The sequence below is a fragment of the Mus caroli genome, unplaced genomic scaffold (genome assembly GCF_978045245.1).
Source record: "Mus caroli unplaced genomic scaffold, Mus_caroli_1 scaffold_8, whole genome shotgun sequence".
Lineage (NCBI taxonomy): Eukaryota > Metazoa > Chordata > Mammalia > Rodentia > Muridae > Mus > Mus caroli.
Window position 1 is genome coordinate 97,353,310 of NW_028227263.1, and position 12,175 is coordinate 97,365,484.

The 12,175-nt window shown below is 41.7% G+C and overlaps 1 protein-coding gene across 3 annotated transcripts in view; it reads right to left on the minus strand.

Moving 5' to 3' along the window:
• Prmt3 (protein arginine methyltransferase 3) overlaps positions 1 to 12,175 on the minus strand; it is a 98,793-nt gene that overhangs the window by 40,710 nt on the left and 45,908 nt on the right. For all 3 annotated transcript variants that reach the window (XM_029479452.2, XM_021168526.3, XM_029479453.2), the window contains 2 exons: positions 9,686 to 9,764; positions 772 to 959 (listed from right to left, as the gene is read on the minus strand). In XM_029479452.2, the coding sequence (XP_029335312.1) occupies positions 772 to 959; positions 9,686 to 9,764 (267 nt within the window). The remainder of the gene's footprint in view (positions 1 to 771; positions 960 to 9,685; positions 9,765 to 12,175) is intronic.

A 12,175-nucleotide genomic window follows, 5' to 3' on the forward strand; every position in this document is an offset into this window, starting at 1 on the left:
TAAACCCACAGCTGAAACCTTCACACACTTCATTATGTGTGACTCCTTCTGCCAAGCTATGGTGAGCCCATGTGAAATCAACAGTCCCAGTAAATCCATAGGTTAACACCACAAAAATAAAACAGAAGGACTATTTCAACATAGCTGCCTGTAGTTCCAGGTAAGTTCATGCTAATTAACCTAATGAGGCTGGAAGAAGTCTGAGTAAGAACTTAAGACACTGGAATATAAGATGGGAATAATGACCTGTGAGTGAGGAGGATACCTGCACTGCAGATGCAGGCCTCTGGCCCAGGAGGCTAGACTACATACAAGTAATTCAACCAGCTCCTGGACTTGACTCTGAAAGCTGATAAGTGGAGTAAGGAGAAGTGATTCTAAGCAATGATGGCCTAGAAGCAAGTTTGAACCTGTTTTAGAGTAAATTAGAATCAGAGGCCCACATGGAAAATCAGTAAGAAGATATCCTCTACTGTGACCCTGTGTCCTTGGGTCAAAAAACCTGTGAACTAAAAGTATTATTATTTTTTTTTTACCTGAACCAAGCATCTAGCTTCTCAAACGCCATAAACAATACAGTGTACTACTTGAACAGCACTCACTTTGTAGTAAAAGTAAGTGATAATGTAAAATGTGTGGCAGGGATGCACACAGGCCATATGCAGACACTTCCTCCTTCTGCATAAGGGTTTTCTGCATACCTATGGACAGTGGCTTATGCAGGGAGTCCTAGCATCAAGCCCCAGACACAGGCAATGCTCATACACCTACCTTGATATCACAAGAGTCTGAAATAAGAGTCTTGTGATCTACAACTTCCACAACAGCTTCCGGTATAACTGCTTTCTTCATGCAGGACATGTTGAAGCCATAGACGTCATCCCAGAAGGCAATTCTATCGGCGTGCTTGCTCACATCACTCACGGCTACAAGGCTGATGGTGCAAATGTCAGGGTAGACTAGAATAAAGAAAATGTCCATATATGTAGCAACTTCTTTTCTTTTCTTTTCTTTTCTTTTTTTTTTTTTTTTTTTGGTTTTTCGAGACAGGGTTTCTCTGTATAGCCCTGGCTGTCCTGGAACTCACTTTGTAGACCAGGCTGGCCTCGAACTCAGAAATCCGCCTGCCTCTGCCTCCCGAGTGCTGCAACTTCTTTTCAATGAGAGGGTGGTGTTAAATGACTAAATGTAACTATCAAACCTATCTGCATGGACTACTTAGCACGGAGAGATCAGTGAAGACAGGAGATAGAGTTAACCCAGGCCTATAATCATGATGGTAAAGTCAAGTCAGCATCCCAACAACAGGCTCCTATTAAAATTACTAAAGCAATCTTGAAGCAAACATACTAATATTAAAGCTTAAAATATGACAACCTAAAAACATCCCTCTAAATTACTATTTCACATATCCCCCTAAAGTACATAGAAAAAGGAAAAACTATCCACAAAAGTACGTAGTGCCATCGGGGGTTGGGGGGGAATCACCCTGGAGTTTTATAGGCAGGTAGAGGAGCAGCTCATACTATACTTTCATTTAATATAAAATGATCATTAAGTATGTTCCGATCTAAATTAAATATTGTGGATATAAATTCCTACTCTCAAGAAATTTGTACATATCTATTTGAGACAGGATCTTATGTTGTCTAGACTGGCCTCAAAGGAGACATTATAAGGCATTGTGGATTACCCAGCAAAACCAACAAATTCAGACAAAGCTTTGGCACGAGAAGCTGGCTACCATGTAAGAAGGGAAACCAGCCCAAGAGTGAGGATGGGAAGAGTCATCTAACAGCGTGAGAGTGCATCAGTCAATATTAAGGGTTGGCACTGGCATTCTAACTAGACAACAGAGACACAAGGCTCGAAAGGGCTCTCCAAACCACTGTTGTGAACTGAACTTTATTTTAAGAATGATAACTCAGGGAAATTTTTATCTAAGGTAGCACTGTGATCAGATTCTGATTTTAGAACAACCATCTGAAGTGCCACGTGAAGAATGATTGGGAAGCCAACAGAGAAGTTAGAAAAGTAATGATTTGGGTGGTGAAAATCAAGTCAGACTATGGCATGAAAAGGGAATGGAACTGAGAAGCAGCTGGGATGTGGCACTCAGGAATGAGCAGCTGAGATGAGAAGGGGTCAGGAACAGTGCTGGCTTTAGCAGCTGAACAGACTGTCAGCTTTTACAGGGCATCAATATGGGCAGATCCAGGGAGAACAAGTGTATTTAGGCACCAATGAAAATGCCAATGAGAAGATGAAACATAAGAGGTGGAATTATCTGGGTCTGAGACACAAAACTCAAGACACAAACAAGCAAATATAAACACAGCAGAAGCCTATGAGACCCAGCACCAAATGTGTCACCAGTGCCAGAATTTATGGCACAAGAGAAATGGCAAAGGGGACTGAGCAGAGAAGGAAGACAGCTAAGATAGAACTAAAGGGGCACTGGGGAATAATTCAGAACTAGAAAAAATTCTGTAGGATAGTGAAAACATGTAGTTTACACACATGACAAACACAGGACAGTCAGTGTTTCTTGTGACTTACATGGAAATTAACTTTTCTTGTGAATAGCTCAAGCACCAACTTTTAGGGAATTCATGAATCCAAAAAAAAAAAAAAAGTCAGTTACATGTTTTCATATCATCAGCTAATCTTCAGACTTAGAGACAACCTTCTACCTCACCCTTAGAAACTATATTATCCAAAGACAATAGCTCTAAGCTATCTTTAAAATAAAGGCCAGCATAAGATCAAAGCAGGACACATGCTGCCTCACATTCAGTAACTGCAGAAGTTAGGCTTCTGCAGTTACTTTCCAGGGGCTATGCACAAGATTGTGCTGGCTACACAGGGCTCTGCCCTCCTCCTCCTTTAGCATGACAAGCTCTCTAGCTAGTTCTATTCTAAATTCCTCAAAAAAAAAAAAAAATGCTGCTACGATCTGACTAACGACAGACCCATCATGGGCACTACAGTTAGTTCTGAGCCACATCCTTCACATGTTGTGAAACAGGGAAGACACAAATGGATCTTGAGGCAGTGTTGGGTATCTGGCTAGTTTCTCATACCCTTTACAGGCCTTTGTGGCACAGCTGCAGCTTTCTGCACTGTGACTCAAGGAACACAGGTCAGCAAACATCTTTGGTAAAGCTACCACTTTGTTTGTTTTGTTGAAATGACTACTTTCTGTGATTATTATGAAAGCAGAATGGCTGTCTGTGTTTAATAAAGCCTTGTCCACAACACAGGCAGTGGGTCAGACCCAGAGATCCTGCCAGAGAAGGGGTGCGACTTCAGGGCTGTTGACTGTTTCTATTGGAGTACCACTACTCTACAGATTAAGGAGAATAAATATATTGCAGCATTCATTGTACATGAAGGGTAGTCACATGATTTAGTATAGTTCATGAGGCTCTGTCTCAGACCATGATCATAAACCCCTACTGCGTTAAGTTTTTGTTCTTTTAATGCCATCCTTGGAGTTTGGCAAACCACAGCTTCTTTATCAACCCAGCCTGCTTCCTGGGTTTGTTAACTCACTGTAAGACCACTGCTCTAGTGTGCTTACCTATCATCTACAACTGTAGCGTGCTACAGGGCCAGCTCTAGAGAAAGGGCAGGGATGTGGCCTGTCACACTGAAAATACAACCTGGACGGTTAACAAAAGCTGCCGATCTGCCACCCTCTCAAGCTGCGTGGTGTGCTAGGGACACTGTGGAGAACAAAGATGGCACCTTCATGAGGAAAACTGTAATGGACTCCAAGCTACCATTAGAGAAAAAGTCAAGAGCAGAATGTTGTTTCAAGTGCTGAAGCACAATTTTCAAGCTAATTATATTTCAAAGGTATAAAAATTCTGTTTTTTTAAATTTTTTTATTTTTGAACTTAAAATGATTTTCTCATCTCTCAGAAAGACATGAATATTTATAAAGACTTGTGATTGGTGCTAGAGGGCAGTGGGGTTCAGCACCTACCTCAGCACAGCTGCCTAAACCCTGGGCCGGTGCCAGAGCCCCACGACCTTCTACCTTCACAGTCTCACATACTTGTCACTTGGGTTTCTTTTTGTCAGATAGAAGCTATAATTGAATAATTATGCCTGCCTATAGGTGAAAGCAGCCAAGTGCTGATTGGACAAAAGCAGTCAGTTACCAGACCATTTATAAATCCATGGCTTTGACATCTGTGTCCTTCTCGATTCACTGCCCAGAACTCATCTGTCATTGGAACGGCTCACGGGGTGAGCAGAGTAAGATGGGGACTCCTTTATCCCTAGGGAAGGCCTTACAAACTTCTGGGCCTAAAGGAGGTGTGCAAGAATACAGTTCCCACAAAATGCAAGCACACAGGAGTCAGCTCATTGTAAACACTTGCTGATTTATAGAGCAAGAATAACTGAGAAATTAGATACTCACTTGGGAGCTGGATTTATTCCTCTATATTACCTTATAAATAGTGATCAACTCCATTAGTTTAGGTAGGCTTAATATATACTTGGAATATACTTTGAAAAACTGTGTGTAGAAAAAAGTAAATGACATTATCAGGATATTTCTAGGGGAAAAAGAAAAGAAACCCACCAAAATAACAAATGTGGTGAAAAGTTGTGAAGACCAAGTAGATAGACAAGTGTATCTCTACAGTCCAGGAAACGATAAGCCCCAGACCAGCCTCCATGGCTTCTTGTGTAAGTGTGACATTCAATGTGCGGGATGAAGTGCCATGCTCAAAACCAGTTCACCACTGTTTAAGTCACAGGCCCATGCTGATCTTGTTTCCAGCAAGAACACAGGAGGAGACTTAATCCATATTGAAAAACCACGTCACACCAAGAACCTCATCAAGACTTTGAGATGATTTTCTACAGCTTGGCTATAATTATAATCTCCATTGTACAAAGAAGGAGACCGAAGGTAGGGAGGTAAAGTAATGTCAAGAGGAGCAGTCCTCATTAGCTAAGAAGACTGCCAGACAGCTAAGCAAGTCTTGAGGTCTGCCCACAGACACCACAGCCTTCCCACTGCATGCCAGCTCACTGCATTGCTCTTCAAACATGAGAGCTCCACTCTTATAAAGCAAATGAGCAAAGCAGAAATGTGGGCCTGCTCACTTTGCTAAGTGACAGATGACATAACAGAATCAGCAGGTGAAAAGGGAACTGCCCAGGGGCTGGGATAACTGGAAGCACAGAGGGGAGGATGCTCATGAGGTACCCTCTGATGTGCATAGGGCAGAGGCAGGGCTGTGCTCCTGCACACTGATCTACTGCCCCTAGGGAGGCATGTGACAGAAGCTGGTTTTCTTTAGTCCACTGCAGGCCAGGCTGGCTAGCTCTGGTAAAGGTGACAGTGTCATCTTCAGGTGCTGGATGAAGGTGCCATGCTCAGTGTAATGTGTCAGCTATAGGTAGTAGCCTCTACTCTGCAGCTCATGGGTCCTGCAGAACCCTCTTTCTGGCTCCATCAGACACTTTTCACAGTCTGTAGTGCTCCTGCCCTTTTAAAGTCTTTTTCCATTGACTGGGGTGATTTCAGTTTCTTACATCAAGTTCTCTCACCTCAACACTATACAGGGAAGCACTAAAAATAAATACTCAGAAGCAAGACTCTGCCTCTGGACTGTGTTCAAAGGCCTCTTCAATGAAGGCTGAACATCCATATGTTAAAAGTCCCTCATGACTGTTGGTCCCTGTAAAGCAATTCTGAAGCAGGAAACTGGTATCCATCCTACTTGGAACTGGATAAAAGCCTAAAAGAGCCCAAAATGCAGTGGGAGTCTTCGAAGGAGGGCCTGCTTTCCCTGTCCTGGACTGTGAATGACAAGTCAAAAAGCAATGCCTTTCTGGTAATGAGAAAGATGCTGCCATCAACCGCTTCTCAACTCTCCTCTGCTCCAAGTGATTTAGAGTCTGCTGCTGATTTTGAGCAAATTCCATAAGAATTACTTCTACATGCTATTAACAGAATACAATTTCAATCTCTGCTGCTCCCGGGCATGTCAGTTTTGATTTCCCACAGTGAGTGGCTGGGCTTCCTTACCTAAACTGACTCGCTCTGCCCTGTTGTAATTAGCAGCTATTTTACCTACATCTCATTCTTAGTCAAGTTCTAATCACTCATTGAGTCATTTGTATTTGAAAGGATGGTCCATTTCTTGTTTTTATCAAAGGGTTACAGGAAGAAAACAGATACAGAAGGGTAGTATTAAAACTCTTTGCAGATGACTGACTGTTTACACAGGAAATCCTTTTAGAAATAACCACCAGGCTCAGCAAATCTATAGAACATAAGCTTAATTAAAAAAATAATAAAGGAGTTAGATGTTCTCTACCACTAGCAGGCAGCTGAAAAACAACACAGAGCTTTGCACCTGCAAAGACCGAGTTGTAAACACAGGGGCTCACAGACTAGGAGGCTCAACACAGAGAGGCTCATTATTTTCTATCTGTTCTATTCATCAGATCTAAGTCTTTTTAAAGTAATGTGGAGGCCAAAGGCTCAGTGAGAGACCCTGCCTCAAAAAGTAAGGTGGAGAGAACTTAAGGAAGGCACATCCAGACCTAACCTTTGTGTTCTCACTCTCTCAGTCCTCTCCCTCTCGCCCTGCCTTTTTCTGAGTGCTATAAAGGTGCTATGATCTTGAAGAGAGTCTTAAACCTCAGTGTAAGTGGGAAGATCCTGTGCCCCCCCACTTATGCATGTGGAAACATGACAGTGGCATCACCTTTCCTTGCCCTCATCCTTTTCTGAGAGCTGTCATCCATCCATTGATAAGTTAGAAATTAAGCTGATGGTAGGAGCTGGATGGATTCCCTGCTTTATTGACTTTGCTGAGTATAGTCTGTTACATGCTCTCAACTGTGTAAATCATTCTTTCAGGGCTTCCAAATTTAAGTTCTTAGAAAATTCCTCTTCCCTCAAGCCTAATGTGTTTGTAATCTATCTGATTCACTAGTTAAGTTACAATGTTCAATTTTTTGTCCAGAGTAAGCTGTTTGGGGAAGGTTTGTTCAAAGGTTTTAGTATGTTGCCTAGGCTAGCCTTGAACTTCAAGGCCTAAGTATTCTTCTTGCCTCAGTCTTCTAAGTGCTGGGACTACAAGAATGTACCACTGAGCCTAGCTGGACCTTAATTCATTTTATCCTTTTCTTTCTTCCTTTAATGAAAGGCCTTATATTGCCAGGGCTCGAACTCAGAGGGTAGCTGAGGCTGACCTTGAACTCCTGATCTTCCTGCTTCCAACTCCCAAATGCTGGGGTTGCAAGTATAAGCCACCATACTTGGCTTTGTTTTGTTTTTAAATAATGATTTTTAAATTTGCTATTAAAATAGTTTCCTATATTGTAAAATGTTCTAGTTACATCTGTGGCTGTACTAGATTTTCTATTTTCTTCAACTAGTCTCTCACATAGAACCAGTAACGTCTGGTTTTATTACCCAGACTTCAGGATACACTTAATACATGGCAGGGCTCTACCGCCTGTCTCTGCCACCCCAGGGCCTTGCTATTTTGATGGTTTCTTGCCATTTCTTGTTTACTTTTCTACATAAATTTCTTAATTGGCTAAAATTGAAGACAATCCTGTTAGTGCAGACATCAGTACTTAGAATTCTGTAAAAATTTTAACATAAAAAAAGGGAAAACACAGAAATTCTCGTCTACTTTTAACAATTAGTGGTTTGGGATTTCACCATATTTTCCAGTAAATTTGGGTGCGCTGACAACTTCTGGCATTAATTCTTTCTATCCAAGACCTTAGTGTTTCTTTATATTGATGTTGAGAGGAGGAGAAAGATGAACTCAGATTTACATCATGGACCCATTATGCTCACGAAGGCCTATAGTACCCATGCCCTCTTCCGTAATGCAATCATTCTTTCTAAATTTTTAAGTTATCAATTGCTTGGTAAGGATTCCTTCTGAAAGCCATAGAGTAAAACTTTACAACCCACATGAAAATCTGGTGGCAATAATGGGTCATTTCACATTGATCATACTTTATTTCTTTTTCTCCTAATTATATTAACAAATAGCATTCCATAGCACTACTCAGGCAGCTAAATGCCAATTCTTCTGACTACACCCTCAGATGATCCTAATGCTAATCAGTTATATAAAAATATGGACTGAGCTAGAATCATTAACCTCCCTTTTATCCCTCCAGCTGCCATGGTCCCGTGGCTGTGGGGGCCTAATGAATCTCACTGAGCACTCGATTTAAATGCATTAGCTGCTGTCAGTTCTTCAGTGAGATCAATGGACACCACTGGGGAGGTGTGGAGGGGGGTGATCCCAAGAACCCCACAGCAAGAGTCAGATGTTTTAAACGCATTTTAATAAGGGAAACAAGGTTTAGTGAAAAGAACACGAATATTGATTAAGTCAGGCAGATATGAGCTAAAAACCAGAAAAGAAAAAGCAATGCAGGCTTGGCTGCTTAATGGCATCGTCTTCTTGGACACCTTTTGAGGCTGATCTCCAAATCTCAAAGGGCTGTGGTGAGGATTAGAACATGAGCAAGGGTGACGGTAATGGCCACTAGAGAATCATCAAGTGATAGCATTTCCTTCAATCATGAAAAGAGCACCATAATCACAGATGTGGAACTGTTTCAGGGTAAATTCTCTCAAATTCTAGCCAGATTCACAGCAGAGGTCAAGAACCAGTTTAAAGTGGATACAGGGAATATATAACAATGCACCTTGAGAAAGAGGGAACAGAGAGCACTACTAGAGTGTTCCACTGTCTGGAGGACCTGCCCTAACTCTCCTAGTTTGCCCCAAGGGTTTTTAACTGTACAGTAACTGCTATACGGCTTCAGGATACTATGGGAAGAAGATTGGAGCCAGGGCCAGTAGTCCAGTCTGACAGATCCTTGCAGTCAACCTGGGGCAGCATTTGTCAGCTCTGCTGACTGGAGCTCTTGGGAGCAAAGAAGGTCAGGGAAAGCAAGGAGGAACAGGAAAAGAAGGTGGAAAGGAGGCACTAGGATTCCATACACAAGCAGTTTCTCCACTCTGTGTTCAAGAAGCCATGGATTTCTTCAAAATAAACACAACCCCTGTTCATAAGGACAACAGTCTTCTCAGCACAAGGCCCAGAAGTGCACCCCTCCACCAGGATGAAACCAGAACAAGATATGGGAAAAAACACAGACATGGAAAAAGAGCGCCAAGTTGACAGGGATCTTATAGTAAACTTGCAGGTGGGAGGTATTTAAACCTTTCTAAACACTAAGTCACAGAGTAGAGACGCTCGCTCATCAGTTAGTGAGGTAAGGAAAATTTGCCATTAAAGCAAATAGTCTCCAACTCAGCATAAAACAGGCTATTGGCCTTTGGCTAAAATTAAGTAAGGAAAACAGAGTAAATGACAAAAGGTTAAAAACTGAAATGATGCTTCTGATACATTTTAATTTGAATAATAAAAACTTACCACTACTATTAAAAACATAGTCCTTATGTTTTTTATTAAACAAACTTTTAATAGAAGATGTCCTAAGAAACTATGACCTTGGACTCCCCGTATCTTAAGTGACCAAGGCTCCTTCCAATGGGAACATCTTTGTTCTCTACTAAGACTCAGCCATACACAGTGTGCTCGATATTCAAAGGCTCATTTGGTTGTACTATCTTGAGATCAGATTAAAATTGAAATGTTGCACTTACCCGATCCCCCTTTTGCCAAGTATTTACTCTTAGCATAAAGGACAGAATCCAACATCGACTCAAAAAGAAGAAAATAGCCCTGTACAAAAAAGAAAAGATGAATGTCAGGAATGGGCACTGCCACAAGAGACCAATCAGAGTAGCTGACAGCTCTTTCAACAAGTACCTTCTTCTGTTGTGTAACTCTGTCATTGTATATATAGAAGTTCTATATAGAGTAAGCCCTGGAAAGCCAGGTTTGGGTATGAAGAGGACCCAAATGGTTCTCATGGTAGCACGTACAGAATCTGCACCTACACCCTACTTTTTAGTATACTCTTTCTTCCCTAATGAAAGAGAAACTTCATCAGCCCTGCAGCTCCCTGGAATGTTGCACAGCTAATTGGGAGTACCAGCCTTGATAGACTTTGTTTCTCTCAGTCACACAGTGGAGGTCAGGGTGGAAAACACTACTAGCATCCACTAGGCAGAGCCACAAGATGTTGCCACACATCCAGGTATGCACATGATAAACCACCTCAAAGTCCACTTCCCAAAGCATGCACTATCTAGAGAGCTTTCATTGTTGTGCACACAGACAGCACTACCTGAATTCAGTGGGTAGTTTAAATCAGGGAGTAGCATGAGCATTCATTCATCAGAGAGGTTCACAGAGCACACTAAGAGTTCTTAGTTACAACAGAGTGGCTGCCCACATTCTGAGTAAGTGCTACACGTCCCCACTGCAGTTTGTCTTCTACTTGTCACACACCAGCATCTTCAAGAAATGGTGCTGTATGAAATTCAGCTCAAGGAGCAGGATCCCAGTGCAACCAGATTTCAAGAAACACCATGAGCCCTTCCCAGGGAAGGGTAATGGAGTACACAGGGACAGGAGACACTCTTGGGGTCCTAACACCCCATATCCTATTGGTACACAGTCACAGGCTGCAGCTACTCTTCCTCCTCCAGGGCCACATCCCTCAGCATCAGGGGAAGGACAGCTCACCTCACATCAGCCCTCTAACGGAGGCTGTTTTTCATCTGCTCCCTGGTTCTATGCACACGTAATTTTCTGGTGGAATAAACACTCTATTCTTTAACTACATAAACAAACAGAACAAAGAAGTCAGCAGACCTAAAACCATCCCCACAGGTGAGTAACCCAGAAACAGGTCTGTCGACTGCCTCTGCCTTGGGTCAACTTCCTCCACACAAACTAACTCATGGATAAGAAAATGTCCAGGCAGCCATGCTGAGCTGCAGATGTGTTCTCACCACAGAAACAAAGGCTCAGATGGAAACTTCTGAACAAGTGTATAAGTCATATGCTAAATCCTAAACACTAGCACCTGCTAATATGCTCTGTATATTCAGGGACCATGGGATGTATGAAATTCCACCAATGAATACTTACACATTCATACAGATCTATGCACAGGAATGACTATAAATGAACATTTTTGCATTGGCAAAGTGAATCATTATTTACGCCAAGGAATTCTTAAAAGTGAGACTACTGTTTACCCAAGATGTAGAAAGATTGCCTAAAGTTGGGCACGGGTAGTGCACATCTTTAATCCCAGCACTTGGAAAGCAGAGGAAGGCGGATCTAAATTTAAAGGCAACCTGGTCTACACATAGAGTTCCAGGACAGTCAGGGCTACACAGAGAACCCATGTCTTGAAATACCAAAATTCAAAATAAAATAAAATCAAAAAATAGAAAAAAAGAAAGAATGAATGAATTAATTAATTGAAGTCCAGAGAGATGACTCAGTGGCTAAGAGCACTGGCTGCTACTGCAGAGGACTGACATGATGGCACATCACCATCAGTGACTCCAGTTTCAGCTAATCCAATGACTTCTGACACCAGTAACACATGTGGCGCAGACATACGTACAGACAAAGCACCCATACACAAAGCCTGCTTTCTTACACAACTCCAGAACACCTGCCTACAGGTACACTACTCACAAGGGGCTGAGTCCTCACAAACCAGTCATCAATTTAAAAAAGCCTCACTGGGGCTGGAGAGATAGATGGCTCTTCCAGAGTACCTGGATTCAATTCCCAGTACCCACATGGCAGCTCAGACCTGTCTGTAACTCCAGTTCCAAGGATTCTGACACCCTTCCACAGACAGACGACAGTCAAAACACCAATATGCATAAAATAAAAATAAATCTTAAAAAATAAAGAAAAGAAAATGCCTCACAGGCTTGCCCACAGGCTACTTCTGAGATCATTTTCTCAATTTAGGTTCCTTCTTTAAAAAGGACCCTAACTACTGTCAAGTTGACAAACTGGCTAATACCCTCATAATACATTTTTCTTGAATTATTCAATCAAGCTAGACAGAAATATAAAATCTCTCAAAACATCTTTATAATTTATAACTAAAAAATACAATTGTTATTAAACTAATTTATTTTAAAATATACAACTCAGTATTAACATTTTTAAGTGATCAAAATAATTTATAATAATTAAATGCCTCAAACAGTTTT